At 43.0% G+C, this 24602-nt stretch overlaps 1 protein-coding gene across 1 annotated transcript in view; it reads right to left on the bottom strand.

Annotated features, from left to right (window-relative positions):
• The window catches only part of LOC308077210 (A-type potassium channel modulatory protein DPP6-like), a 154097-nt gene that overhangs the window by 41216 nt on the left and 88279 nt on the right, over positions 1-24602 (bottom strand). The window contains exons 6-8 of the mRNA XM_080417820.1: positions 21154-21206; positions 18290-18371; positions 3594-3714 (exon numbers count right to left, since the gene is read on the bottom strand). Of these exons, the coding sequence (XP_080273946.1) occupies positions 3594-3714; positions 18290-18371; positions 21154-21206 (256 nt within the window). The remainder of the gene's footprint in view (positions 1-3593; positions 3715-18289; positions 18372-21153; positions 21207-24602) is intronic.

Below are 24602 nucleotides of genomic sequence, written 5' to 3'. Positions count from 1 at the left end.
GAATGAGTTAATGTTTCCAATGGCTGGTGACTCTGATCTTCACTGGGGAGGAGGGGGTGACGACGGCCACACTTTGAAATGTCATTGTTGCATGGTCTTCAACAAGGGGTGCTCAGAGTTATTACAGGGGGGCCCGCCAAATCTTTCTGTGGTAGGAACTTTGTTTTTTACACTAACCACTTGAACCCTTGCATCACTTTTCTGAGGGGGACATTAGTCAAAAATAGCCGATCTACAAGCTCACAACACCTGGCACTGCGAGGCGTTGTGACTGTGAGCTTGTAGATCGGCTATTTTCGGCAAAGAGGTTTGGTGTAGAGGGGGAAAAAGAGCAGATCAAGTGCAGAGCCAACGGTCAAGTTTACGAAGTATTGATGGTTAAAGGTCTGAAAATACACATTGAGTGCCAAAAACGGTCCGGGCCGTTTTTCATAATCCAAACGAGGTGTGCCAAAAACGGTTATAACCGATTTTGGAAAAAAAAAAATGTCTTTACTTTTTTTTTTTTTCACAGCACCAAGAGATATCATTTTTCGAAGATTTAGACTTTAATCCACTTCCTGGTTAACTTATGACTTCAAAAGCCTGTATCTCGGCTCCTGTGTACTTTTTTTTTTGACTATGTATTTTTGACTATTTTTGACTATTTTCAACTGGCTGCAACTATGGAACGGATTACCGAATGTTTTTAATGTTTTTCCCCCGATTGTACGAGACCCCTGTGTGTGTAATGAGGGGATCACCGTGAGGACGGTGATCACTGAAAATATTTTGTGACTACTTGAAAAAGGTTAAAAAATGGTTAGAAAATCCAGGCACTGACTGTACCCTGTTTTAAAAAAACCCTGGCACTCAATGTGTTAACATGAATCCAACATATTAACCCATTTTGGGCGGGAACCCCTATTTGTAACTATACCTTTCAAGACGGGAACCCCTTTTGGGGTTCTTGTTGCCATGTACAGTACTGTATATAGCAACATACATTTTTTTGTTTTGAATACATATTTGAAGTTTTTCAGAAAACTTAGGTCAGGATTTCGAAGCCGTTTTTAGAATCGGCCTCAGGTCTAAATGGGTTAATAGAAAAGATAATGTGTAAACAAACAACATTAATTTACACAACACTGGTGACAGTGTTGTCAAATGAAGCTGTCTATGAAATCTAATCTGCAAAGCAATTGTATTCATCTCTCTCTCAGCTAAGGGGTCATTGGCCTGAAAAAATTTTTTTCATTAGAAGACCCCTGGCTTAAATGGACACCATGGCCTTGAAAATTTCCCTCATTTGCACTGACTTGTATAGCTATTGGTTCACTACACACTGACAGTAAATACTTTGGATTTAAGAAGTAAAACCCACTACTAATAGAAATGCAAAGCCTTCCTCTGGCTGCGTTTTCTGTGGAATTAAAATCTAAGGGCAGCCTTGGCGGAGTGCGTAGAGAGGTCGCCTTGGAACTAGAAGGTCCTTGATTCACCCCCCTGCTATTTTAGTTTATGAAAATGATGGGAAGATTGTGTGGCTTGTGACTATTGAGTCCAAATACTTAGTTGTGACCATGGGGCTAAAGAATGGTTCAGAAGCTGTGTACACGTTCACTCTACCATTGGAAATAATTAGACTCCAACCTGCTCCCGGTCTCCTAACAAGGCGGCCACCTATGTCACGCAGATACAGGAAGTAAAGCGGAGATGGCATGTCTTTTTGTCTTGCATAGCGCCCACTGTTCCTAATAGTTAGGATGGGTAAATGGCAGAGGACACATTTCACAAATGTACAGTGACAAAAAAAATAAGAACAGGACAGGGGATATTAAAGGGGGATTTTGGACCACGGTTTTCTTACCTTTTCTATGATGTTATGATATCTTATATACTGTAGCTTAAAACATGCGCCAATAGGCCTTGGGCTTGATTGCATATTTTAATAGCTTTTTTTGTTGTTTTTTTGGTGAGTCTCGCTAGACAAGATTGAAATCTGTTTTTTTCGGATTTTTTCTACTGTACCATATATCATAGAAAAGGTAAGAAAACCGTGGTCTTAAATTCCCCTTTAACTCTTTCAGTGCCATGCTTATTTATGGAATTTTGGTTCTGAGTGCCACAACCAAAATTAATTGTAAAAAAAAAAGTGCTTAGGAGCCGAGATACAGCCCTTTTCAGTAAAAAGTTAAACAAGAAGTGAATGGAGCAGCAAATCTTCAAATCATCATATCTTGGGTTCTGAACATGTTTTTCGCTTTTTCATGACGTATTTGACGTCTTGTGGCACTGAAAGAGTTAAGTTGTGGTGGTATGTCACTATTTTGTCCGTTTTTCTTTTTCTTTCTTGCTCTCCCTCACTGTTACAGAAGCGGTGCTCCACTGGAGCAGGTATAAATTCATTAGTGCAATTCCAACACGGAGCCGCCCCCCTCCTCCCTTCTTTGCCCGGGAGGCAGACGGAGGCGCTCGGGGTTAAGCTTTTGATCGGTGGCGGAGAACACAAACCCTTTGCCATCTTGTGTTGTTACGTTAGAGGCACCGATTGAATGCAAGTCAGCTCATGTAGAACATTCCTTCCTCCGGAGCCTGTGTAAACGGGCAGCAAATGTACACGAGTCGTTCCATTTTTAATTCTTTCCCCAAAGGAAATCACATCATGCACGATCCCAAAATACTAATGTGAAACTAACTGCAGGGACTCCAGGAGTCTCGCAACATTACCTGCTAATAAATGCGTTCCTGTAGGAACGTTCATACATCAAATTACAAACAGCTGCCATTGGAACGTTAAATGGGGAACATTTCCTTTTGTTTTCAATTCCACGATCTGGTACCACCCAGATTCAGCACAAGCATAGGAATGTGCTCATTCTACTACTCTGCCACCGTAATGTGGAATGCCCCGACACCGTCCATTAATGTGTTAATTTTCTATGCCCTGTTGATGAATTGAATACATATAGGACCACAATGGAAACAAGGCTTGTTTGTGTTTTTAAATTGTTTGACTAATAAAGTATTCAATCAACCAATTAACCAATCAATCAATCAATCCAATAGTGGCCATCTTTAGTGATATCAGAGAGCGGTCCACAAAGGCAAAGAGCTACTTTGTGTATAGCTTATCTGTACATTTACTGACAATACTTTTTGGCAGCACGGTCGAACTTCTTGTCAATTCTCACACAACTATTACTGCTCTTTGCAGGGCAGAACACACAATTAATTCATAAGGTTCGTAGGTTCTGGATTTGCAGTGCGCACCCCCCCCCCCCCCATCCAGTTATTACACTGGCCCGGGGTCGCAGTCTGAAGTATGAGAAAAAACGTAGGACAAGACAAAGAAGACTAGGTCACAACAGGAGGGAGCAGAAACTACACACACACACACACACACACACACACACACACACACACACACACACACACACACACACACACACACACACACACACACACACACACACACACACACACACACACACACACACACACACACACACACACACACACACACACACACACACACACACCAACAACAAGTGAACCTACAGTAGGAGTCAATGCCCAAACGACTGTTCTCCAAGGCCTTTTCTCTCTTTTACCTTCGTAGAGCCAATCGTTGAGTCCGTTGAAGATGACTCTCTCCTTGCCGGTGGACACCAGACGGATGGAGCGGCTCTCCACAGTGGAGCGGTAGTAGATGTTGTTCTCGAAGATGAAAATCTACGAAGCCGCAAGAGAGAGAAAGCAGAAGATCAAACAAAACGCAGGAGAAAGAAACGCAATCACACAAACGGGGTCAGTTGTTCAGACATCGGTGAAGCGTAGAGTGACATTTAAAAGCCCGTAACGGTCTGACAGTACACCTGCCTATATTGTGGAACTTTTAGACCTTTCTGCCAGCACCCGGTCACTCAGATCTGACGGTCGGATGTACATGAAGACTCCACGGTTTAGCACGACCGCGCCTTTTCCGTGTTGGCACCAACGTTGTGGAACAAACTCCCTTTGAGGATCAAAGCTGCCCCCCCACCCTATAGGGACTTTTAAAAACACACTTAAGAACCAACCTTTTTCACTGCTAGGTTCACTTGTTGTTTTGTGGGTTGTGTGTGTGTGTGTGTGTGTGTGTGTGTTTAGTTTCTACACCCTCCTGTTGTGACTGCCTGACAGTGTGACTGAGATCTTGTTATCCTAGTCTAGTCTCCATTGTCTTGTCCTATGCGTTTCTTCTCTTTTCTCTTTCTGCGGACTGTGCCCAGCATGGGCCAGTATAATAACTGGATGTGGGGGGCGCACTACACATCCCGAAACTATGAACCTATCTGATGTGCATTCCAGACAAGCTCAGTTGGTGATCAAACCAGCGTGCTTGTCATCATCTTGTAGGGAGACTAGCCAAAACAGCCCAGACATCATCATATTCACAGGCAGAAGGTGCTTTCAACCACTTCAATGTTTTCCTATTTTTTTCTGCAGGCTACAAACTGCAGTGGCAGAAAAACAACTTCAGGCACAACATACCGAGAGCAAAAAAAAGGAGCAAAGAAATATCTTTCCATCCTTAATTTGTAGCAAAAAAATAACTGCAGGGTGCCGATTTCAACTTCAACGGCCTGCTCGATTCCTTGTACCCTGTTGGGAGAAGGCATGCGGAGCTCGCTAGAAATGTGAAGGCCAGCTTCCTAATTAAGGCGAATAGCACATCTTCGACAGTTACGAGACGTGATGTTGGAGGCCCTTGGATTGTGGGGGGGGGGGGGGGGGGGAATTAAAATGCCAACAGAGCTAATGACATCCAGAAATCAATATGACCCTGAATGGAACTGTAAAGGATTTGATCATTATCTCCAGCTTTGCGGAAATGCTTTGGCCTTGGGCTGATTTCAGTATGTGTTCACTGTTTAAGTGAATGATTGACCTAAAATCTTTCCTTTCTCAACAGGAGAATAATGGGGCATGGGTTTGAATATTAGTACATAATATTCACAGTTTGTGTCAAAAAAAATTTACTTGATGAAACTTTCTACAAAAGTTTTGGAATTAAAATACACGTAAGTACTGAAAGTAAGTACTCATTTTGCAGAATGTCCCATTACACAAGTTTCCAAATGTATAAAAAGGTAGGAGCGCTACTCGGAGCGAGGACCGCCTGCCGCCCCAAGCCGCTCTGGTGGGGGGCCGCCCACCGCATCTTTGAGCATGCCCGTTGGCACGGACTCAGACACAAACAGACATCCAGAAGTGCACAGCGCACGTCCTTGATCAAGGGGGGTAATCAACATGAGCGAATAGCGAGCGTGACAACAGCCCCCTGGAGCGACGAGCGGCAGTTCCCTCCGCTCACATGCTCTGGTGTGTGTGTGTGTGCAGTGGTGTAAAGTAACTAAGTATATGTACTCAAGTACTGTACTTAAGTACAATTTTGAAGTATTTTTACTTTAATGGAGTATTTCCAATTTTCGGGACTTTTACTTCTACCACTACATACAGGCAAATATTATACTTTTACTCCACTACAATTATTTGAAAACTTTAGTTAGTAGTTACTTTGCAATTATCAATTATTATATTATAAAACATACATTAACCATTGTAGCCCTATTTTATACGCAGGCTATTTGAAAATAGCAGATCTACAAGCTCACAACGCGTCGCGATGCGACGCGTTGTGAGCTTGTAGATCGGCTATTTTCAAACATTTTACTACTTTTACTTTTAGTACTTTAAGTACACTTTGATACCAATACTTTTGTATTTTTACTGAAGTAAATTTTGAATTCCAGACTTTTACTTGTAACGGAGTATTTCTATATTGCAGTATTGATACTTTTACTTAAGTAAAATATCTGAGTACTTTTTCCACCACTGTGTGTGTGTGTGTGTGTGTGTGTGTGTGTGTGTGTGTGTGTGTGTGTGTGTGTGTGTGTGTGTCTGTGTGTGTGTGTGTGTGTGTGTGTGTGTGCGTGTGTGTGTTCCATTGTCAGTATTTCCAATTATTAAACTTCATTCTTTCAACAGCAGATAAACGAGCTCATAACGCGTCGCATTGTGAGCTTGCAGATTGGTTATTTCCGCTTAAGTGGTTAAGAAGACTTAAGGAGTTGGTTATATGGATTTGCTGATGCATTGAGTGACTGTCCCTCCCAGTTACAGGCCCACACATGACTCAATCACTATGAAGTCCTATATATGTAAATCACACTCTGATGAAGGCCGACTAGACACAAACATTAGCTTGTTTTGATTGGCCAAAATAAAGTGAGGCCGATGCTTTTTTAAATCTATTTTTAGTTGGTGAGTTCTACATCTTTGGATGTTGCGTTTTCTGTTTTGTACCGGCATACGTTTTTGGGTTTAGCACTCTGGGAAGGTGCATCCAACTCCTCCATTGCAACGGTAAATTTCATCCCGTCATTTGGCTTTACCCGAGCTAAGAAGGGCAAACGACGAAATGCCGGCTGATTATTTAGGCCAGGGTTACCCAATTAGTTTTCCCCAAGGGCCAAATTATGTCTAGGGTACCAAGCCGAGGGCCACACAACCTGCGAACAGATTGGGGCATGGGGGGGGCGGTTTTCCCGCTACTCCAGTGACAGTGCAGATACTAGTGCTGTTGCTGCTCTTACCACTATTATTATTGTAATTATCATTGGTTGTGGTACTCATAATTTAGCCCTGGGATTTTTTTTGTTTTGTTCTTTGGTCTTTGAACATTCAGTGGATTTTCTGTGGTTTGGGGTTTTCGGAATAGGCTCAGAAAAGGGCTGTGATTGGCCCGTGGACTTTGATGTCAAAGTCCATTAATCCCGCCCCCTCCCCGCAGAGTAGAGGCGATGATTAACAGGCAAAATCCCTCAACAGCGACAACCGCAGGCAAATAGGTTTTCTTTTCATTGCAGCTGAAAAGGCTTCAGAACACTGAGAGAAAAAACCTGCCATGGCTCACTGGAGGGGATTTTGGAGTTAAAACCTTTTAATACACGTTTGAAGGACCATGATAAAGACTTAATGTTTCGTAAAACCAACATGTCATGAAACCTTTAAATCCTGTGTTGAGGGTCACACAAGGAAATAATGCACTTTTGAAAGTTGAAACTAAATAAGTTGAGAACCAACCATTTATTTGGTTGTTACGGTGTGCTTGAAAAGTATGCATCTTCAGCAGCTAGTGATGGCCAACCGTTAACCGGTAATCGTTAAGAAATTGGTAACCGGTTAACACATCAAGTGCCAGAGGTTTTTTAAAACAGGGTACATCAGCGTTCTTACCGTTTACGCCAGGGATGGCAAACTCATTTTAGCTCAGGGGCCACATGGAGGAGAGCCAGAGGGCCAGAGGGCCGGACCGGTACCGGACCGGTACCGGACCGGTACCGGACCGGTACCGGACCGGTAAAATCATGGCATAATAACTAATAATAACAATAACTTCAGATAGTTTTCTTTGTTTACTTTACTTAGTCTTAGTTAGTACAAGCACATTCTGAAAATGTAAACTTCACAAATAGGGATGGCCAAATGGAGACATTTTATTAACCGTTTACCGTTAGGCCTTACCGATTAATTAATCGATTACTGTTGAAAAAAATGTGTTAAAAAAAATAAATATATATATATATATTTTTTGTGCCAAAATACATTTTATTTCAAGGGGCCAAGTCTACACAGTTTGTTTTGTGTCTCCAGCAGAGTTTCTAGTGTCTCTATCTCTCTCTGGAAGAGGTTGCACATGAACTCTGCAGCCGCACTGAGGCGCTCCAACACAAACAATACCAATACAAAGACGAGGAAGAAGAAGAGGAAAGTGGAAGTTACGTGTGGTTGCAGGTGTAGACTTGGCCAAAAAAATATTAAAACATTTTTGGCACAAAAAAAAAAAAAAAAAAAAAAAAAGTTTTTTTTTTTTTTTTTTTTCCTGCTTTGCAAAATCATCTCGCGGGCCGGATTAAAGTAGTTAGCGGGCCTGATCCGGCCCGCGGGCCGTATGTTTGACATCCCTGGTTTACGCCGATCTGTTTAGAGCTGTAGAAGCCTCCACGAGGACCCGGATGTAAACAAAGGGTGTCTGCGCGATGGTCGAGGGTCCTGACTAACGACTGGAACAATAATATTTCTAACGCGATCCGCCATTGCAGAGTGATCGCCCGTCGAAAATGGCTTGTTTTCACCACTGTAAAAAGATATGGAGATATTGACCTTTTTCTCAAGATCCTATCGGACGGAAAGTTTTGTTTCCAGTTCAAAGTTTTTTTAACTGGATTCACATCCGTCCATTTCAATTTAACAGGGTCCTCGGATCATCACACTTTTTTTTCAGGTGATCTAACCGACTGAAACTCTTGTTACACCGTTTACAGTAGAAAGGTTTTTCTCCAGTGTGAATACGCTGGTGTCTCCGTAGGCTACTTAACTCACTGAAACTCTTGTCACACTTTTTACAATAGACAGGTTTTTCTCCCGTGTGGATACGCTGGTGTGTCTTCAAGTTAGAATTGCGACCAAAACTCTTGTCACACTGTTTACAATAGAAAGGTTTTTCTCCAGTGTGGACACGCTGGTGACTTTTCAGGTGATCTAAATGACTGAAACTCTTGTCACACTTTTTACAATAGAAAGGTTTTTCTCCAGTGTGAATACGTTGGTGTCTCCGTAGGCTAGTTAACTCACTGAAACTCTTGTCACACTTTTCACAATAGAAAGGTTTTTCTCCCGTGTGGATACGCTGGTGTGTCTTCAAGTAAGAATTGCAACGGAAACTCTTGTCACACTGTTTACAATAGAAAGGTTTTTCTCCAGTATGGATACGCTGGTGTGTCTTCAGGTTACATAACTGACCAAAACTCTTGTCACACTGTTTACAATAGAAAGGTTTTTCTCCAGTATGGCTACGCTGGTGTGTCTTCAGGTTACATAACGCACTGAAACTCTTGTCACATTGTATACAGATGTGAGTTTTCTTTCCTGCGTCAGTCAGACGACGTCTCTTTACTTCCGATTGCGTTAAAGTCTTGGTAGACTGTTGACTACTGTAGGGTCTTTCTTCTTCTGAGTTTCCCTGCTGCTGGCTCGTTGTCGGGAACAGTGGGTTCATCGTCAAAGCTGCTGCTATGCATGGGCTGTAATGGTCCAAGAATGTAATTAATGATCTGTGACCTTACGATCCAGGATTGATTACAGGGCAATTACCAGCTGAATGTCAAGTGTATGTATCTCTGCTAATAGTTCCTCTTGAGGTGTTGAAGTCTTCCTCGATGTCTCTCTCCATGTGCATCCTTCACACTGTGCAGTCTGGTTTTAAGCTGAGCTGATTCAAAGCTCATGTTGTCACTATGATGTCGGCCATGCCCAAATATGGAGTTCCACGTCATTTACTGAGATAAAGTTTCAGCCCAGTCAAACCTCAATTGTCTTCCAGTATGAAATTAACGAGCGTCAACGAGCATCAGCTGGACGGACACACACACACACACACACACACACACACACACACACACACACACACACACACACACACACACACACACACACACACACACACACACACACACACACACACACACACACACACACACACACACCTCTGCAGTGCTCTAAAAGCCCTCTCCAAAAGTCCTTGAATATGATGGAATATGATTAAGGATGACTGTGACTATGGTAAGCTCACATTTCATACCACACACACCATGCCTGCAACTTTCACTAGCCAAGTGACAGGGGTTGGTGCGGGCCGGACAGTTGCCCCTCGCGGGCCGCAAATGGCCCGCGGGCCGCCTATTGGGGAACCCTGATTTAGGCCGATGCTTGATGATCATTTCACATAAGCCATAACCTTATTAATTCACAAAGACAACGAGAAAATAGCAACACTTTAAGTTACCAGATTAACATTATCATCAACGAGGAACTCTGTTGGCTGGAAACCTCATACGTATGTCCAAAACTGTGCATTTTCAGGATTCAAATTCATAAACAGCAAAAGTAGCAGATCGACAAGCTCAAAATGCGTCTCTTCGCACCGCGTTTCGATGCTTTTGAGTGATCAAGTTTTATGTACGTAAAACACAAAAAGTTTGAATATGGAGATAGGGGGGTTTCTGCCCGGCAGCAACGATATAGTCCATAGTCCTGATATTTCAACAGGGTGGGGTGCCTCGTGTGAATAGTCAAAGGTCCATGTTTTCTTCTCTGTATACGTTCCTTAAACACCAGTGTTTGACATGTTACGGTCCTTAAGCAGTGAAGTTGCTCGCGGGGTCGGGGTAGCCTGGCATGGCCAGACTAATATCACTGCGTAGATATTAGTATGGAATCTCTGTGTGGAACCTGCATTTCCGAGGGGCAAATTCTTACTTAGTCCAGGGGCCAAGCCAGATTTTGGTACCACCTAAGGTGACCGTAAAGTTTTTGTATTTTTGTCTTCCTACATGTCTCTAGTTTATATTTTGGTATGATAACCCTTCCAATCTTGTAGCTGAATGGCAGTTATCACTACCTACCCCTATAGGAAAATGTGATGTATGTGAATCATTTATATGACTTCTAGACAATACTTTTTGGAAAGCAATGGTCTTATAAACAGTTGGCCCTAAGGTGATTTTACCAGTAGAATCCATTTCTACTGAGGAAATGTTGGTATTGTGCATATTTAATGAGATAATTTGCATATTTGAACACATGTGTGGAAATAAGTACATGATAAATACAATTACAGCTAGATACTTCAAAAAGTGTGATATATATGTGAGAAAAAAATAGTGGAGATACGTCTGCTTCCGCAGCCTTTTTGCATGTAGTTGGGGGAAGCCTCGCCCCGAAGGGGCGAGGCTTCTGTGCGGGCGGGGACTTCTTTCCTCTACATTAGAAGAGTTAGGACGTCACATTATAATTCAGCCCGAATACCCCATTTCAGCACTGGCCTCAGTGGCGCACCTCGTTAATCATTAGACTCTAAATCCACTACCACTGAGAGTCTGGGTTCGACTCCCGCTTGGGACAATACTTTTTCAAACAATCGCAGACTACTTTTTTTCGTCGATAAAGTATAGTTTTGGACCATGACGGAGGCGCGCCGACTCAGCAGACCTGGCGCGAGTGCCCGCGACGACCGGCCGATGGTCTGCTAGTCGACAAAGCGCCGTCCGAGTTATGTACCGATAGGCACAGAATCGTAAATGATGTTGTGGGGACTGCGTTTGCCCCAACTGCCACTCAGTGCACTAACTCAGCTCGCGTCGCCAGGCTCTCTCCCCACCCGCCACCCCGCCCTCTTACCTTCAACTACATGCAAAAAGGCTGTGACCTACTGGCAATGTGCACAAGCAATTTGATGCGGATCGGCCCAATGGTTTGCGAGATTAGCTAGGACAAACTGCTACAAGCTGTAGTTGTAATAACTGAGAGGGAATATGTAAAACATCATACAAATTTTGCAATTAGTGACAAGTTTTAGATTTTTGGCATGGTGTTAGGTGAGGGTGTAAGGTTTTCAAAAAACACCACATACAAGTTGGGCTGGCCCACTAGTGGCCGGTATGCATGCAGAAACTCCAATATTAGACGGGTCAGTATGGTTGAACCCCCAAACAATTGATTCAAACATCTTTTTTCAATTGATTATGTTACTATTGGGCATGCTAAATAGCACACTAACAATCTAGGTAAATGTAAATTCCAGAAAGGCGTCATTTTCAAAAACGGACCGGACCGTTTTTGAGAATCCATGCGGGGAGTGCAGGGGAGTGTAACATTTTTTTTATACGTGGGGCCCACGTTGGGCGCTCTAACGAAACTTTAGGATCATCCAAGGAGTCTCTGAGAAGGAGAGGCCATGTCAAAAATCCTTCCGGTCGGCCTCTCCAATGTTAACTCCTTGACTAAAAGCTTAACTCTCTCAGTGCCAGACCCCGAGTTATCCCGAGTTTTAGGGTTATACCCTCAGTGCCAGAACGAGAATTCTTATTTTTTTTTTTTAAAGTGTTCAGAACCCAAGATATCATTATCTGAAGATTTGCAGCTCCATCCACTCTTTGTTTAACCTATAACTGAAAAAGGCTGTATCTCGCTTCCTAAGCACTTTTTTTTTACTTTGAAAAGAAAAAAAAACAGTTGGCACAGTTCGCAATTTTTTTTTTATTTAATTGGCACTGAGAGAGTTAATATCTCCATTTCTTTTTAACGTGGTGAAAGCGAGCCGTTTTCGATCGGCGATCACTCTGCAATGGAGGATCGCGTTAGAAATATTATTGTTCCAGGCGTTCGTCGGAACAATAATCCGCCGTCTCGCACGCACGCTTTGTTTACATGCACTTCCGCGTCGGGTCTTCTACAGCACGAAACGTATCAACGTAAGTGGATGGAAGAATAGCAGGCACTGAACGTACAATATTTTAATAAACCTCTGGCACACAATGTGTTAAAACTCTTGGACTGCCAGAGTATTTTCATAAAGTACTCCCCCAGTGCCAGCGATTTTCGTGTTTTTTTGTTTTGTTATTTTTTTATTTAATTTTCATATAGATTGTCTATCTGGGGTTTTGAACTCGTACGATCGTTCCACCACTAGAGAGCACCAAATAGACACTTTCATCAGCTCGCTGACTCGCTCCCCCCCATCAACCAGGCCCACACAGTCAAATACGTCATACCGGATGTGACGTGTTCTCAGATTCTCTGATCCGCGAAAATTACGATGTGATACACGACGGCGATGACTGTTCGTCACCCAGACCATAGATTATAGAAGGGGAGTTCTCCGTTCTTTTTTTATACCGTGTGAAAAACCGTGTGTTTCCCTATTCTGTCCGAAAATGACCGTGGAAAAAAATTGAAAACCGGAAACGGAATTTGCGTCATAAAACCGGATGCAGTGGTGGGTGAAGTAAGTGGAACCTGAAACCTAGAGTGATACATTGCAGAATAGCGTGATCAGAGATTAAACAATGAACGCGCGCCCAACGTGTCAAACGCGTCGACGGCCAACTGGACAAAGTAGCAATTGACGCGTTATCGAGTCAAAGAGTTAACATCTTCGATATCTTCCAAATATTTTCAAAAATAGCAGATCTACAGTACAAGCTCACAGCGCGGCATGAAGTGACGCGCTGTGAGCTTGTTAACTACTTTTGCAGGGGACCCCCCTGGGACCCCCCCCCCCCCCCCCCCTCAAAGACCCCACTTTGAGAACCAATAGTCTAAGCGCCAAGTTATACTGCGTACACAAAACAACCCTGTCATACAACTTTCTAAGTTAGAAAATAACAGTTTTTCTTGTATAACACCATAATGATCTCAATACGGCACAGAGTCTGTGAGCACACAGCACAGACTGAGAACTAGGTTAGTTAAAAAAGTTTCACCACCAAAACCCATCTTCCCTCAAAAGTAACAGAAGGGCTGGGGGGGGGGGGGGGGGCTGTCATCATTAATTTGTCTTGGGGGCGGAGTGAGTCAGACGCCCATGTTATGTTGATGTCACTTTGTGTGCAGATGCTGTCCCAGTGTGGAAGGTATAATCTAGGCCACAGCGCAGCAGAGTGAAGACCTGGCCCCGTTCTCATAGGGAATGGTGGGCAACTGTTTAAAGTTAGCGGGGCTGTATCCCTTATTCCCTTAAGCCTCACTTATTAGACTGAAAAAAGTATTGTTATTTTGGGCAAGCAACGCACTCGTACGACCGCAAATTAGTCAGCTTGACGTAACTTCAGTCTTAACACATTACCTGCCAAACACGAGTATAACCGTTGTTGAAAAATACACCCGTTTACCGCCAACAACGAGTATAACCGTTTTTTTTTTAATTTATCCACACAGAACCAGAGATATCGCGATCCAAAGATTTCTAGCTCCATTCACTCCTTGGTTAACTTATTACTTTAAAATCCTGTATCTCGGCTCCTGTGTACTTTTTACCATGTTATTTTGGGTGAAACATGCTATTTTCAACTGGCTGCAATTATGGAACGGATTACCGCAATCGGATATTTTTTTTCCACGATTCTACGAGACTCCTGTGTGTGTGTAATGAGGGGATCACCGTAAGGACGGTGATCACGGAAAATATTTTGTGACTACTTAAGAAATGGTTAAATAAATAAGGTTAAAACAATGATGGCAGTGGGGGAAGTAAAAAAAAAAAAACCCTCTGGCGGGGGAATGTGTTAAAAGACGTCATGAAAAATGCCTTAATGGTAACGTTTTTTTGCTAAGTTTAGCTCAGAAACAGGGGTGTGGTTTTCTTGGACCAATCACAGTGTCAGCCGACGGTCCCCGTTCCGTCCGGGCTATGGGATCTCTGGACTCTACACGCTGCACTGATCAGAGCGCATAGTGCAGCCTGAGGCAGGCGGAGAGAGGGAGAGAGGGGAGCAATTCTAGTGGCACTTTTATGCGTTGCATTGCTTATTTCTCACCCCCAGGGGGCGTCACCACATGATTTTGGGGGGGTTCCCAGATGACAGTGAAGTGACAATTTAAGGACTTTTAAGACCCTTTTAATACCAAAAAATAGAATACACAAAGTATAATACCATTTCTGCATCAAAAGTAATCAACAGACTATACTATAAAAAACGGTCAAACCTTGGCCAAATTGTCAAATATTATAAGAAAGAGGCAAACATTTAGAAAGTTTAGTTTAGAAAGGCTAGTCTGTAGCCGAACCTCTGAATGACGTCATATTATAGTCTGTATACGGACTACCATATGACATCAAAGGTTCAGCTACAGTTCAGCTACAGACTACACGATGATGTCATTCGAACCTAGCTGGGATCTACAAGCAGTTTAACGGCAAGAAGCAAATGCATAATGCACACACACAAACATGTGTGCATGTGTGTATATGATTATGTGTAAGTGTGTTTACACACAAACATACACAGTTCAGATCTCCGCGGACCGGACAGGTTGCTTGTTTACCCAATTACGTCTCTGTTCAGCCTCGCAGGCGGTTTGACACATGACTGGACAGCTGTGCTAGTGTGAGTGAGTGTGTGTGTGAGTGAGTGTGTGTGTGTGTGAGAGTGTGTTTGTGTACATGCACCTGCATGTCTCTGTGCGTGGGATTTGATGAAGAACACCAGGGATTTGGGGAGTGGCAAAACAGATGGGCTGACTTGTATGTATTCCACCTACGCTTCTTGCTTATGTCAATGTGAAGGCATGTGTGGTACAGCATGGGTTCCCAAACTTTTCAGTCCGCGACCCCAAAATAATGTGGCCATTGACTCGCGACCCCACCTAACCGTGGAGCAGAGTCCTGCACGGGTCCAATTTTGAGAACCCGCGCCCGCCCCGCCCGTCAATACTCAGATCCGTAGACCGACCCGTCACCCGTGATAATTTCAAAATACGAACCAGACCCGCCCCGCCCGTCAAATAAACGACCCGTTGTCCGCCCGTTTACCCGTGTAAAATGTAAATCCTATTGAAAAGTGTGTTGAAAAAGATAGCAGCCTTCAACAACAGTGCTACATTCAGTGGTCAGGTTTGTACAGAAAGCAAGTGAAGACGGATGAGCGAGCTTAAGCCACGCGCGAACGCGCATCTACGCAGCAAACATGTGTCGTTGTTTATGTCATCAGATACTTTTAATTTGAAGGTTTAACAGGATGTTCAATGTGTTTTTGTGAGTTAAGATAACTGTCCAGCATGCTCCATGCAGTTGTGCTGTTAAGTTACACAAGTTACGTTGTTTGGGCGGAAACAGTGCTCTCTGATTTTCACAATAAAATGATACCCGCCCGCGATTAGTTCAGTACCGCCCGTCCCCGTACCCGTGATTTTATCAAAGTAACATTTTCACCCGTTTTCACCCGTCAAACGCGGGTACCCGTCGGGTATCCGCGGGTACCCGGCCCGTTGCAGGACTCTGCCGTGGAGGTAATTTATGCACATAAACTTGCACGTTCGGTGCGCATTTGTAATGTATTTTAGTATGACTTTTGACTGTAGGCCTACTACTTGTGCTGTTAATAATCTTGTTAATATATTATATTCAATCACACAATCACATTTACAGTACCTAATGAGATGGGTAAAATGTACTATTTGTAATAATTTTTAGATTGAAATACATTATTATTTTTTTTTTTTTTTTTTTTTAAGTTTTAATTTTTACCCAAAATAATTTTGCGACCCCACCGTCAGTGTCCCGCGACCCCGACCCCAACTTTGGGAACCCCTGTGGTACAGTAGCTTCCATAATGCGTGCGTGCGAGTGCGTGCGTGCGACGTGCGTGTGTGTGCAAGTACATGTGTGTGTATGGACCAGTGGTTCTCAAAGTGGGGTACGGGGACCCCCAGTGGTCCTAGGGGGGGGTCCCAGCAAAATGTGTTAATACTAGCAGAACAATAATTTTAACCTCTTTATCCATTTCTATATATTGGCTATTCAAAAATTGCAGTTCTACAAGCTCACAGCGAGTCACTTTGTGCCACACAGCGAGCTTGTACATCTACTATTTTAGAACATTTTTAGAAAAATCTTTAAAGTGTTTGAAAAAGGCTCTGGCCTGCAGCTGTTTCAGTGGCTGAACCTGGCGTTCACACATTAACTCTGTTTGACTGCTGCAGAAGGGGGGCATTTCTTGACAAATGGTGGGAAAGTCTCAGCTATATCAATCTACCGGCGCCCGCTAATTAATCCACTAATGAGATTACGGGTAATTAACGACATTGTACCCGAGGTTTTAATCACTCACTGTCTGTCTGTCTGTCTGTTTGTCTGTCTTCTCTGGGAATCAGGAGAGCATACAGCACATTCATAATTATGAAACTTTTCCTTATTAACCCATTAACCCATTAAGACCTGAAGCCGATTCTACAAATGTCTTCTAAATCCCAACAGTTTTCTGAAAAAAACGTATGTTTCTATATCAGTGGTTTTCAAACTTTTTCATGTCAAGGACCCCCAAAATTATATGTATTTGGTCGCCGACCCCAATCTCAAAATATGTTGTTCCAGGGACCCCCAGAAGCAAAGAAAATAGTTAAAATGTTCGCTTTAAACCATATATATTCAAAGATTTGCACACATTTTCACGTTTTTTCTAAAATAGCAGATCTACAAGCTCGCAGCGCGGCACTCGGTGCGTTCCAGGTCTTAATGGGTTAAGACCGGGAAGGAATCTGTGTCATTTTAGGTTTTAACCGCTTCATCCATTATTTTATACTTTGGCTATTCAAAAATAAAAATAAAAGGGGTTAAAATGACTGTGATGCTGTACTAACTCATTTTGGAACCTCCGACCCCACTTTGAGAACCAGCGATATATACACCGGTAGTCCTTCTCGGGCAGAAAACATGGATCTCCATTAATTTATGAAAAAGTCAGTTCTTTTTCATAAATTAATGCCATAAATACTTTGTCATTATGAAAGGGTCGTGCGGACGTAGCAAAAATAGCCTATAATCTACACGCTCTCAACTCGTCGTGATGTGACGTGTTGTGAGCATATAAATAGGCTATTCTAGCTATTTTTGGAAATGTTTCTTCCTATGAAGACATGCCCCCAAATAGGGACAGCAAGGTTGAATGAGGTTAAGTCTAGTCTGTGTGTTTTATAAATATTTAACCAATGATAAAGTATTAACATGAGCTTGTGAATAAATAATAACTACAATTGGATCCTGTGGGACACAGATTTTTTTGTCCCCTTCCATTTCCTGAAAAGTCAAGTTTTGGATGTACACGGTTTTCCACCCAACAGCGACAATAATACTTCCTCATAAGTGCACTTTAGTGGGTGTATTGCGGTGGTTGTCAGGGGGTCCCCAGCAAGAGTTGTTAACATAGCATCACAATCAACTTTATCCATTTATACGTGTTGGCTATTCAAAAATAGCAGATCTACACGCTCACAGCGCGGCACAGAGCTTGTACATCTGCTATGAACGTGTAAAAAAAGAAATCTTGAATGTTTTCAGATTTTTTCCCCCCATATATACACTTCTGGGAGGTTCCTGGCACTAAACATGTCCAGATGGAGGTCCGCGGTCAATGTCAATTGACATGTAAAAGTTTGAGAACCCACTAGGCATTTTACGATTCACGATACTAGGTTCAAGACACAATTTTCACGATTCTGTGTTTTCTCTTACCCTCTTTTCAATACAGTAGGAAATGACTTTTTTTAAATCAATTCTGTTACAAAGTTCCTGTATTTTCATTCATTTTTTTGCAAATCGATTTAAATTGTCACCAGTTTGAATCGATTTTAATCGATTTACGATAAATCGTTACATGCCAAGAACCCACTGGTGTATTGTTGGGAGTGGGAATTGTAGTTTTCTTACCAGCTGTTGGCCTTTGGGTCCCCAGCCGGCGTACTGCAGCTGAGCGTTGCGTACCTCTGGAGGGTTGAGGTTCCATGTCTCCCTGAGGGGAACATAACAACAGAGAGAGAGGCAGCGCCGTCACACACACACACACACAAGTCAAACACAGCTCACACTATATTTTGTACATCTATACACAAGGGAACTCAATGTGCTTCAGAGGAAAACAAAACGCGTGTGCACATTGCTACACAAATAAAAGACACACACACGCGGCACGCACACACACAGGTTTATGTTACTATACTTGTGAGGATATCAACATTTTAGGACAGCAATTCTATGAATGCATTTTTGCAAGCCTGTGTCTAAAATTATTTAGAAAGGGTGAGCAAAAGTTCAATTGTAGCAGCAAAGTTCCATTGTAGCAGCTCTACGAAAAAAGAAGGAAAAAAAGGTTAAAGTATGTCCATAACTACTGGTGCTTTATACTAAGGACACTTGCTCTTTATTTAGAAAAGCGCTGTGCGTTGCAGGCTGGCTGAATTAGAGGTGCCACTTGGCTTTATGTCTTGGTCTGGGGATGAGAATGAATGAGGTCATTATAGCTGCATGGATGGAGGTGTTGGTGCACTCACCCACCACTTGGTGGCAGCACACAAATAGGTTTGAGAGGTGGTTGGGTCTCAGACTTTTTGAATTTTCAAAGACATCCCATAACTCTAAGAGAGTGTACAAATGGAACCACATGGACCCGTAATGTGTACATAGAGGTCTGTCACAATTATTACATATTCGCCAAATAGCAATTATTTGAGATTATTGCAATTATTTTTGCATAATCGTAATAATCGTTTCCGTGTTCAAAACTTTTCTGCAGGACCACAAGTGTTTCATTAGGCTTTTATGTGTATATCCCGGGTTTAAGTTATATTGTGTTTACTTGTTGTATTTCTTTTACCAAAATCAAATCAAATCATACATTTTCAAACATGTTCCAAAAATAGCAGAAATCTACAAGCTTACAAGCTTGTAAGCTTGTAGATCAGCTATTCCCGCAGTTTTTGGGGAAATTATTAAATATGTCAGTAATTTCTTTGTATATTTCAGTTATTTGTCTTATCTGTCCTCTCCTGTGCAATCTTTTATTACGAAGCCTAAAAGGCAAACAGAAATTACATTTGTATTCATAATGTTCCAATGTCAAACGTCAAAAAACACAATTACATCGTTACCCTGAGAGTCCCTGGACCTCATTTTGAGAAGCAATTGGTTTGAGTGTTAAAGCCCACTTACTATGATGCAGGTTAGGTGCAGTTCAACCACATACAAAGCTTGTGTGTGTGTGTAATAATAATAATAACAATAATCATACATTTTATTTATATTGCACTTTACATGTGAAACACATCTCAAAGTGCTACAGTAGGCCTACAGAATAAAAACATGTGCTAAATGTAAAAACACATGGGGACATAAGACCTAGGCGGGGGGTAAAAAAACCAGAAAGGCTAAACTAATGCTTGGTTAAAAAGGAAAGTCTTTAGTCCTCTCTTGAAAGCACCAACAGACCGTGGAGCTCTCAGGTGGTCAGGGAGTGAGTGTGTGCGTGTGCGTGTGCACGTGTGAGTGTGTGCGTGTGCGTGTGCACGTGTGCGTGTGCACGCGTGCGTGCGTGCGTGCGTGCGTGCGTGTGTGTGTGTCTGGAGCTAATCTGGCAAACTGCTGAACCGATCAACGCCAAATGTCTTGTGCACACTGCCCCTAGGCTGACGCAGAACCCCACTAAATTGTATTCCCATGTTCTACACAAGTGGTTCTTAACCTGTGGGTCGGGGCCACCGGGGGGGTCCCCACATGATTTTGGAGGGATCCCCAGATGACAGTAAAGTGGCAATTTAAGGACTTTGAATAAAAATTTTAAATGAAAAAAGACCATTACTGTATCAAAAATAATCAACAAACTATACTATAAAAACTGGGGGAAAATGTGCCAAACTGTCAAATAATATAAGAAAGAGGCAACCATTTTGAAAATAACTGACCTACAAGCTCACAACGCCTCGCGTTTGCGAGGTGTTGTGAGCTTGGAGATCGGCTACTTTACCAATATTTATCTGTGGAAACGAGTCAAACTAAATGTAATGCCTCAACTTCTACAATTCCAAGTGCGTGGGTGGGGGCTCCCCAGTTCAAATATGATTATTTTGGGGGGTCACGGCCTGAAAAGGTTGAGACCCACTGTTCTATCTATACACAGCAGTGCTTCTCAAACTTTTTCATGTCAAGAACCCCCAAAATGATATGCGTTTGGCTACAGACACCATCAGAAAATATTGTGCGCCAAGGACCCCATACAAGATTTGTGTTGTTAAAAAAGCCAATAACTAATTTTGCTGGGCACCCTCCCCTGGCACCCATTCAAGGACCCCTGGCGGTCCCCTGGACCCCACTTTGAGAACCACTGTTCTTTATTTTCGGCGCACAGCTAAGTATAAATCAGACATTACGACGCCATCACGGCCCGTAACTAAAGCACTTCCAGGGGAGGGACGTTTCAGGCCAAGCATATAAAGTTGATTTGATTTATTCAGATCAGGTATTGTAACCTGGACACTCGCTATGGATAGGTTTGTCGTCAGAAGTGGTTGGCCCCGCGTTCCAAATGCTGGCAATAGAAAGGCCGAATCTAGTAGTAGCGACGCCAGCACAAAGCACAAATAATCAGCATGATTATGCCATGCTGATTATGCCATGCTGATTGTGTAGTATAATAACATGGAGCATATGAATGTAACCATATGGACCCATTACGACTAAAACCAAATGGAATTTCATTCAAAAGACTATTATGACAAAAGCAAATGGAATGTCATACTCACGGTGTCTCCAGGCTGCATATGATGTAGAAGGCAGTGTAGGAATACTGGTACACCTGGAAGAAGGAAAGCCACGTGTGAGAAGGGAGTTTCACAGTGGGATACGTTCATTTCAAATATCGTTGCTGTCGGGCAGGAACCCTGGTCTTTTCAGTTTCATAAATCTAAGCTCTATTTGCACAGCACGAGGTGACGCGCTGTGAGCTTGTAGATCTGCCATTTTTGAAAATGTTTGAAAATATCGATTTTTTAAATATATCTTTTTTACATAAATCTTCACTTCTGGGGGTCCCTGGCACAACAACTTTTCAGATGGGGGTCTGCGGCCAAAATACATCGGGGGTTTTGACATGAAAAAGTGTGAGAACCACTGCTCTAGTGGTGACAAGTGAGAATTCTCAGCCTGTTCAAGGTGTTCAAACCTGAAGATGTCCATATAGAAGCTGTTTTTCAACGTTGTGTGAATTAATTATTCCCCTTCCTGGGATGAAGATCAATACAGCTGCATTAAAGGAGCACTTCACCCCTGGAAGAAGTTCCAGGGGTGACCACAGGGGGGACCACAGGGGGACCACAGCGTATCACTGCCTATAACTTCAACTCCCAGAATGCTTTGGTGCCTTGTGGCAGGGGAGGTTCCATGTGGGTGTGATCTCCAACAATAACACATCCAAACAGCATGCCAGTGTCGCCATGTCTGCTTATTATAAGCGGCTTCTTTCTAAAATGTAGTTGATATTTGGGCTTGTTTCCAAATGTTTTGATTGCTGTTTAAACCAGTGGTTCTCAAACATGTTCATGTATTTTTCCACAGACCCCCATCTGAAATTATAATTTGTGGCAGGGAGCCCCTAACAAATATGTGTCAAAAATATTCCACATTTTGAAAAGCAAATAAAAATATTTTGCAAAAAATCCACATTTTGGACTTTTTCCCCCTCAAGATTTTTTTGTAAATAGCAGATCTACAAGCTCACAATGGGTTGCGAAGCGTTGTGAGCTTGTAGATCAGCAATTTTCAAATATATAATATCCCATGTCTAGGTAAAGTGCTCTTGGCATAGTTATTTTTCTTTTGGGCTTGTTTTCATAGACCTGGCTGCTTATTTCTCTCACAATATCTGGCAACACTGGCTGTCCTCGCAAACGTTCATCTAGTTACATATTATGTCCAAGGATTCGTTAGTGATGTCATATCACTGGGACATATAAGTATCTTCATGCAGTTTCACTTCCGTGTCGCATAGTATTGACATCACTGTCACATCCTTGGTATTATGATCCTAGCCTTTCGTGACGGTGTTTGTTTACCAGCGCTGCTACTCCACGCTGTATTTTTTTTTTCAAGCTTGCGCTTATGAAACACTACACAGGATTATTATTTCATGTCAACATTCAAGTACAACTATCAGAAGATAACTCAGGTAAAGTAATGCCTCACTGCAAGGGCCGCTGGCCGCAGCTAATGGGAGTGGCCGAGTGGCGAAAGAAGGTTGAACAAAGTGTTACGGACACCCCATTGGGGCTGTCTTTTGAGATGGTCTGACTGAGACACGCCGAGACATGTAGTGCGGAAAGGAATGAGACCAATCTCTCATGATGCAAATAACGTCACGAATATTGCGAAGATTACTAGATATCTAAAAACACAGATTATTAAAAAAAAAAACCCAGGATCTTGTTTCTTGACTCCTAAACTTCATTAAAAGACCGAAAACTTCTTCCAGGGGTGAAGTGCTCCTTTAAAAAAAAAGCCTTTCACAGGTACGTAGGGCTGTGTTTAACTTGAGCGACAAGTTGATTACCACAGATGTAAAAATGTCCACACGCACAGCTGCGATTGCCAGGTACTGTGCGCTCCCATCACCATTACACCCGACTGCCGGTAAGTCATTTCATTTGAGAGCTTTTAATAAATCCACGGCTGAGAGTGGATACTGTGAGTGGTTTCCTCCTGTGAGTAACACAGCGTGTGGCCAGTCACATTTTAGAAGAGAAAGGCATTCAATAGCTGACTTCAAAGCTATGCTTTTAGTGACAAGTAACTAGAACTAGCTGAAAGGTGCAATTTGGGAAAATTGCAAGCAAGTGTAGTTGCCTTGATCACATCGAGGCTGTCGGGACCCGAGGGAGACGTCGGTGCTGATCGGATCCTGCGTTATGGCGTTTTGTTTCTGCAAGAAACAGGACCCTCCCACACATTTCGCAAGCCAATTAAAATGTCACCCCTGAGATCCAAGTAAATCCGAGGGGATTAATCCCCTAAAAATCACGTTTTGGCGACAAGCGGTAACATTTTGCCACATGATGTGACGAGACTAAAACAATTAGGATTCAAACCCTGGACATGGTCATTATGTGGTACTGTACACCGACTCACTTTTGGAGCCACCAGGGTGTTGCTAACAGAATCAGTAGATCAGCTGTTTTCAGTCAATGTTCCCCTCAGAATAGGGATGCTAGGGTTCAAGTGGTCAGTGTAAAAAAAAAAAGTTCCAATCACACAAAGATTTGGCGGCCCCCCTCCCCCTGTAGTAACTTTGAAGACCCCCTTAGGAGCCCCGGGCCCCTTGTTGAAGACCCCTGCTCTAAACGCTTATATGTTCCCTCACACTGTTGAGAGAGCGTCGGCCTACAAAAACACATTCTGAGGCCGACGACGCCTCTCTCTCTCTCTCTTCTCCTCGTCTGCCTGTCGGTACAGAAGCGCGGGGGGGGAGGGGATGTTCTGTCTTTTCTGCCTTTCCTGTGCTATTATATGGTTCCACCTGGCTGTGTGTCCTGCCACTGTAGCAGACATGCAGCCATGTGCGACGTCAGGCCTCCGCGCGCACAACCTACCGCCATTACTTTCTCTCCCCTCCTCCTCCTCCCTTCCCTGTCGTCTTTGTCGTGCTGCCGTGTCGTGCCTCCATTTCGCACTGCCGTACCCCCTGACTGACTGACTGTGGCGGCTGACATATTTTGCCTGTCACTCTGGCTAATTAAAAAAAACAAGCAAACCTACACACCTCTTCCATTATGTGCAAGGCATGCATTACTACAGTGCAAGATTTTCCACAGGGTCCATTTCACGAATGCAAAGCTAGCCAGGATATAGAAGAGCATTGTATACATCCACACGGCATAGTGTCATCAGTGGGTTGTACCTAGGGGGGCGGAGTTGCACTCGGGGGGAAAACACAGATTTCCCCCAGCTGGTATAGACGGAGGGATGTGGGGTTTTCAAACTCATATGCTGTAAAAGTATACTGATCTAAAAGCAGGCGTCATGGCTTGCCAGATCACAGGCACAGAACCTTGTTGCCACTCGACAAGGAATGCTACATTAGCAAATTGAACAAGAGTCCGATTGGAATGTTGTCCTGACTGAACACAGGATCCAACACAACACAATGGCCCGAGGTTATCGGATTTAATCACCTGGTAAGAGACACTATTACATTTTCTAT

Source organism: Gymnoscopelus braueri (genome assembly GCF_963280865.1).
Source record: "Gymnoscopelus braueri genome assembly, chromosome: 21".
NCBI lineage: Eukaryota > Metazoa > Chordata > Actinopteri > Myctophiformes > Myctophidae > Gymnoscopelus > Gymnoscopelus braueri.
Note: the sequence above shows the minus strand (reverse complement) of the source record. Positions and strands in the feature narration are given on the sequence as shown.